At 41.8% G+C, this 7,557-nt stretch overlaps 1 protein-coding gene across 1 annotated transcript in view; it reads right to left on the bottom strand.

Annotated features, from left to right (window-relative positions):
* The window catches only part of NCOR1 (nuclear receptor corepressor 1), a 184,559-nt gene that overhangs the window by 88,796 nt on the left and 88,206 nt on the right, over window positions 1-7,557 (bottom strand). Inside the window, 1 exon segment of the mRNA XM_014589600.2 lies at window positions 3,626-3,750. Within this exon segment, the coding sequence (XP_014445086.1) occupies window positions 3,626-3,750 (125 nt within the window).

Raw genomic sequence — 7,557 nt, 5'->3', positions numbered from 1 at the left:
AATTACAGTGATCATTAATGGCCACAGTATTATATGTGGTACTGGAGGACCCTGCTCTGCACTGCTTATCCCAGGTTGTTACATTAGAAATAAGGTTCCTAGCTGATATTTCTGCAGATGAACAAGTGAATGACAATACTCAAAAGACTCAACTATTCTTGTTCAATAGAAGATGATGATTTTTTCAGTTTATCTACTTCAAAGACCTATTGTGGTTTACTGAGTTATAGCTTTTACTCCTTCCACAAAAAAAAAAAAAAAAAGCTTCAAGGATACTCTTCCCCCTTCTTTCCTAAACCAGAAGTACACCATGGCTCTCTCTTCACATATTTACTCCTTGATCAATCTGGCTTTGATTCTACAGTCCCCTGACAAAGATGTTTCATCGAAAGTCACTAACAACTTACGAACTGCAAAATCAAATTACCTCAACATTTCTGCTGTAACTGGCACTGTGGGCCGCTCCTCCTTCTATATCCTCTTTAGCTTAGATTTTGAAATATCCCTGCTGCTATTCTGGCACTCCTGAAAGGACTGCCTCTTTCCACTCATCCTTTCGTATAGGGATTTATTTCCCAGGGCTCTACCTAGGGCTGGAGAGCTCTGTAAGGTCACTTATTCATGTCAATTCTACTGGGATGGCTCTCAAACTAACTCTGGATTCGTTCCATCTCTGCTAAGATCAGGACTTGTCTTCCCAAGCAGCTGCTGGAGTAGCCATCGAAAGCATACTCATCCTCACCGCTCTGCTTCTCACTCCACCTCATTCTCTAGTCATCTGTTGTCAACAGCACCACCATGCTCTAAACTACACAGGGTTACTGATCTGACATCACCTTTAGCACTCTTCCTGTCCCTTTCCTATGTGTGCTCTAACGCCAAGTCTGGGTTACTTGTTTCGGTAATGTTTCTCCCACTAATTCCACCATCTCTATTTCCACTACAACTACACTTATTCAGCACGTGAGTACCGCAATCCTGGTCTTTAGAACAGCTGCCCTGACGCATATTGCTGATCTAGTCATCTTTCATGGCTAACAGATCCATATTCTAGTAGACAGCTTTGGCAAAAAAAATCATTCCAACCCATTCAGAGCCCTCCCTAACTACTCCCAAACAGACCCAGAACAGAGCCTTCTGAATGAAGTCTAACATCTTAGCTTTCACTAAGGCTCCACATAATCAAACTCCCATCTAATGAAACCACCATCTGCCATGTCTCAAAGCAACAGAGCTACACGTGCTATTCTCTGCTCTGCCACGTTAACTACTAGCTTCTGCATAAAGTCCTTCAAATTATCCAGATGGAAGCAACCTCAACCTCTTCTCAATCTCCTAAAACTATTAGTTCTACTCGATTCCTTTTTTTTTTTTTTATTTGAGAAAGATTTTTGCTAGAGGGCGCATGCGCTTGTCAAAGAGACAGAGAAACAGAAAGTGAGAAATCACCCCAGGGGGGATTGGCCATGCTGCGATCCCTTCTCCATTCTCCTCTTGGGATCTTGGGCATGCATGCACACATGCCCAGCATTGAGTTTTAAGCCACCAGGTCCACGATTGGAAACCCGGTCAATTGCATGGGAGTCCAGCAACGTAATCATTATGCTATCTGTTAGTTCCAGTTCTGCTCAATTCTTACTTCTGGGCTTTTTTCCCATTTTTCTCTTGAGAGAGATTTTTCTATAGGGCACGTGCACTTCTCAGAGATAAAGACAGAGACAGAAAGCAAGAAGTCATTTCCCCCCCACCCCGGGGGGATGGCCATGCCACAATCCCTTCCCCATTTCCCTCTCAGATTTGGGCACATATGTGCCTGGCATGAGTTTCAAGCCTCCAGGTCCAGGACTCAAACCATAGTCATTCATGTGAAAGTTCAGTGCCTTAACCACTATGCTACCTGCTGGCCTCCAGGCCTTCTCTTTCATTAAAAAAAAAAAAAAAAAAACTACTTGTACTTTGCCTAGTTTTCCCCTGCCAGATCGTAAACTACTTGAGAATAGTACATATTTTACATATTTTTGCATCTTCCCTAAGACCTGGCCACATGGTAATACATGAATATTTAACTATCTTAGCGATCTTAATAAGAAAAATGTAAAATCAAGGTATGACCATCCCCAGGGGGTGACTTTTCACTTTCCCTCTTTCTTTCTGTCCCTCTCTGTCTTTTTCTGGAAGGTGTACATGAAAAAAATTCTAATAAAAAAATCAAGGTATGACAATTTGACTAAAACAAAACCACTGGCTATGTGGTACACCAAAAATTTAAACTAAAAAAAAAAAAAAAAAAAAAAAAGTTTTATTACTTGATAGCTATCTTCCTACAGTACGAAATCAGAATGGCATGAATATGTGATGCTTTTAATTCCAAGAGACTTAGGCTGCCTTAGTTGACACAAAGCCAGGTAAATCTTCAGTATTTCCAAGAGAACTAGAGAAATAACACAATAAATACTAAGAAGGAACAAACTACTAATACATTCAATAACCTGGATGAATCTACTTATGTTAAGCAAAAGAAGCCACACAGACGATTACATGATGCATGATTACACTCACATGTAATTCTAGACAGGCAAAACAGATGAGTGGCTGCCAGAGCCTGGGAATGGGGGAGAGGGGAGAGAAACTGACTGCAGAGAAGCACGTGGGGAGACGAAAACGTTCTACATCACGACCGTGGTAGTTACAGGAGTGCATAGGCTGGTCAAAACGCATCAACATACACACTTCGAGTGGGTGAATCTCTTTCTGCGTAAATTACAAAACCAATCCTTGGGGGTGAGTCACTCAAAGCAGTTGCTGAGTGTACTAAAAGCATCAACAGTGGCTGCCTCTGAGTAACAGAATCATAGGTTAATTTTCATTCTATTAATATTGCTTTCCTTTCCTGATTTTCTAAAATGAACAAAAATTACTTTTATAATGTAGGAAAACAGGAATAAAAACCAGGAGCTCAATTTTATGTGACAAATAGGTAACAAAGCTGAAATATAAAATGTTAAATAAATGAAAATTCTTACTGAGAAAAAGTGAGAAGCATTTTTCTACTGCACAGTATACACTATCAGACGCTGAAAACAGAGCCTAAAGAATCTTTCAAATGAAAGATGACTACATTCAATATATTTGGTGATAAGTGTACCCTATCCCTTCCAAAGGGTGGTAAGTAACTCATGTCTGGTAAGTAAGTCCATTTCGCCAAATGTTAACATTTACTATAATAGTCCATTTTGTTTTTTGGAGAGGTTTTTGCCATAGGGTGCGTGAGCTCGCCAGAAAGACAGAGAGAGACAGAGAGATAGAACATGAGAAATCACCCCCCAGGGAGGATGGCCATGCCGCAATCCCTTCTTCTCGTGGGATCTTGGGCATGCATGCACACGCACCCAGCATGAGTTTCAGTCATGGGGTCCAGGACTCAAACCATGGTCGACCACATGGGAGTTCAGTGACATAGCCATTACACTAACTGCTGCTCCCAGAAAATGTCCATTTCTTAATCATGTCAAAGAACTATTAAGTAGTCAAAGGAGACATCCTACTGGGTTTTTTTAGAAAATTTCATTATTTAAAAATAGCTATAACATTTAAGTTATTGTTTTATTCTAACAATTTAACTCACTTAGAATCCTCCTTCTCATCTTTTTCTTCTTCATCTTTCTTTTCCTCTTCTTTTTTTTCTGTTTTTTCTGCTTTATCCTCTTCTTTTTCTTCTACTTTTTCTTCTTGTGAGGGTCGGGCAATTTGCTGCTAGAATAAACCATCACTTGTAAATTGTAAAAGTAACAGAAACAGCACCTCGAATTATGATGATAAATGCTATCCATCTAAATTTTTTAAAACCAATTACGAATGAGTTACAGTAAGACAGGTGACTGTGCGTTAAAGCTCAGTCCAGCACTTCTCAACGCACTCTGTATGTACTGCTTAAATGGTCTTATACACACGTGCGCACATGCGCACAAATGCTCACAGCATTTAGACCCACTAGAGAGGTGAACATGTAAGACTCCACTTAGAAATCAAAGTGCGGCGGCTGGGAGGGATGCAGTAGAGACTACGACTCCTTCATCTCTGTCCTATCCCCGGCTGCCGCGGCCCTAGGTCCCCTGAGAGGCATAGCTGTGGCCGAGTATGGTTACTTCTATTTTTGTGTCAACTTGATCCTTACACTTAAATTAAAAAAAAATTTTTTTTTCATTTGCTATAGAATGTGTGCATGCTCCAGAGACAGAGAGACATAGAGAGAGAGTGAGAAAGCACTCCGTGCCCAAGAGGGATGGCCACATTGCAATCCCTCCTCCTCCTCTCAGGATTTTAGGCACACGCGCACACACGCGCACACACACACACACACACACACAGTAGGTTTCTCAAGCACTGGGTCTGGGACTCAAACTATGCCACTGGTCACGTGAGATCTAGCCACCTCAATCACCACACCACCAGCTGGCCAAAATACATTTAAGAGGAAAAACAATTTCAGATTGGTTCCTTCTTTTTGCAACTCCCACAATCTACTCTGTCACTAAAACATTCCAATTATACCTTAAAATTTGATAACACATACATAATTTATCAAACTGTACCCCAAATACTAGATAAATGTCTTCCCAATCTTTTCATCATTATGGATAATGCTGTCAGAACATTCTTATGTATTTACACTTGGGGAGGAGCATTCATTTAACAGAACAGTAGACAGCTATGGTCACTAATAAGACAAGTAATTTAGGAAAAAACTATAGCTATAATAAAGTGAAAAGAAGCAAAATGTTGAAATATTTCTAAGCTGTAATTCCAACCATGTAAGTATATGTATGAACAAATCTTGGAGAAAAATGAAGACGGTGATTATATGGGCAGCTGAATTATAGATGCTTTTACTTTGACATTTCATTGGCTTAATTTGTGACTTAAAAAAGTGAAATGACATTTGCATGGAGTACTAATATTTTATTTAATTCAGAAATTAAGACTGGATCACCTAATGCAGACTGAACTCCAACCCATTTTACTGCACGGCCTGTGTGACCCACGAGCACCTCCCTCTAATCCCCTCCTCTCCTACATTGCTCTTTGCTGCTCTAGACTCACCTAAACGTGGCCAGCCTTTCCCTAGGACACCTTTTCTACCTCTCCTTGCTTGGGGAACTCTTACAAGACATTTGTGAGGCATTTCTTGGCTTCTATAGAACTCTGGGTCTCATCTCCCTCCCTCTCCAATGCCCATCTCCCCCTGCTCCTAGCACTATGGCTAAGTCTGCTGCTGCGTTATCATCTCACCAAGGACAAGGACCCAATCTCATCACCTAGGCATCCCCAGCTCCCAAGACAGTACCTGAATCACGGCAGATGCCTGTAAATGTTGGATACAGCAAAAATTAGGTTCCTTTAGTCTCGTTTTCTGGAAAGGTCTTATCCTTTCATTCCAGTCTTTCATTCTGATCCACACGAATATCAATCCTGCCTCATAATAACTCTACTGTCCTCCTACCTGTTCCTTTTACCAGACAACATGGAAGTAACTAATTCATTTCAAATAACATTCCCCTTAGTTATTAATAATATCCCCAAATCTTTTATGTATTCACCAAAACTAAAACCTGGCTTGTTCTGTAAGACAGCAAAGGCCTTACTTTACTGTAAGGCCTTCCCAAAAGAGGTCCCCACACAAGCCTTCTTCTAGTCCACGGACAAGGAAGAATCTGTGCCTTTTTTGGTTCTTACCACCACTTTAACATTGCCGAACTGTGGTATTTTAAAAATATTTCACTTTACACATTTCACAAAATGCACCTATGACGATTTTCTCTCTTTTGGTGTTTTGGATTAATTTTTCAAACACCCCCTGGAAGATGGTTTTAGATGATTTAATCACAGAGCTCATTGCACCTCACCATTCTTCAGATTCCAAAATGCACACCAATGCCTTTCTAACGCTCTCTCCTCAGTCAACACAAAACCCCACACTTGAGAATTACTCTTGGGTCCTGCCCATCGAATTCCCCACAGACAAAATCCCGCTCACCTCATCGTCAATGGACACTGCTTCCCTTCCAGATCCTAAAGTCAGGAAGTCCTCTCTCCAGCTACAACCACCCACGCGCCATCCACCCCACACCTTCACCTTCGCTGTTGCTGATCCAGCTGTGTCCTTATCGTGACCTCCAAGCCTGTATTCTATCAAACTATCAGTCACTCAAGAAGAACTCTTATCTATTTATTCCACCTGCCAAATCATGTCAATACCATGATTTCCTCACTTGCTTTATCTAACCTTCTCTGTTTCTCACCCTGGCTAGCTGCCAGTTTCTCTTTCTTCTGGGTATTTATTTAGAAAGAAAACAAAGAAGTCAGGAGATTTTCAAGTGTTTACTTTCTAACCATAAGTAGGTCTGATTACAACTGGGAATGTTTTATTAGGCTCTAATCAACTCCCTAGCACAGTACAATGGTCACAAGACTTGTTTCAAATGCTAGAAACCCTGCCTTGTCACCAGTGTAGCACCCATTTGTCACTCTAAGGCAGAAACATGAGATACCACCCACAAAACTTGCCTTGCCCAGACAATGGCTTCTTGCCAGAAGATATGGTGGGATGGAATCCCCTTAACACAAGGTAAGAAATTACTTCACTGTCCCAAGAGACTTGGATAACGCACATACTCTTACCTCCCTAACACCTTTCTACTTCCTGACAGTCCACCAACAGCTGGCTTTACTCTTCTTCCTGAGGCTAGGTGCTGAAAAAAACGTAGCACGTGCTTAAAACCGTCAAGGAAGAAAAAGGCAGCTCCCAGTTTTGCACAAAATATGGAAATGATCCAAAGAAATGACAGTGTCACCGGATTAGTCTGCAGGAGCGTGTGGCACCTCTCCAGCAGAACCTTCCCTCCTTACACTGACCAGGCAGAAATGAGTGGAGCAAGTGCAGCCAGCCGCTCTCCCAGGGACCTTCCCTTTACTTAGTATGTACAAAGACCTATCATAAAGACCTATCTAAACAATTGCCACTGACACCAAGAGGAATTACCTCTAATTTAAACAAGACGTGGCTGGAACCACTTATTTCAGGCAGATCTGAGAGGAGATATGCCAAAACCATGTGCTCCAGGATGAGGTTGGAGGTTACAGGTTACATGTCTCAACCTTTCAACAGGCTGACTAGAGAAGCTCTTCACTCCACACTTTGAAAAGGAAACTTGTCCAAAAGCCCCCAGAGACAAAGGCATTCCAATGGCTCCTCCTCCAGGTTTCCCCTTCTCTTAAACCCAGCCATCGATAATCAGTAAAACAAGTTCATCTGTTAGGGAAGTTCTCATAACATGAAACATTTTTATCCAACAATAATCCATTCACTACAGATTCAAGAACACAGTATAGGGAACCAGCAGTTAGCGTAATGGCTATGTCGCTGGACTCCCACATAGTCGACTGCGGTTCGCGTCCCGGACCCGGTGGCTTAAACCTCATGCCGGGCGCGGGTGCGTGCGTGCCCAAGATCCCGAGAGGAGAATGAAGGAGAAGGGATTGCGGCGTGACCATCCCCCC

This window comes from Tupaia chinensis, unplaced genomic scaffold (assembly GCF_000334495.1).
Source record: "Tupaia chinensis unplaced genomic scaffold, TupChi_1.0 Scaffold000365_1, whole genome shotgun sequence".
NCBI classification, from domain to species: Eukaryota; Metazoa; Chordata; class Mammalia; order Scandentia; family Tupaiidae; genus Tupaia; species Tupaia belangeri.
Note: the sequence above shows the minus strand (reverse complement) of the source record. Positions and strands in the feature narration are given on the sequence as shown.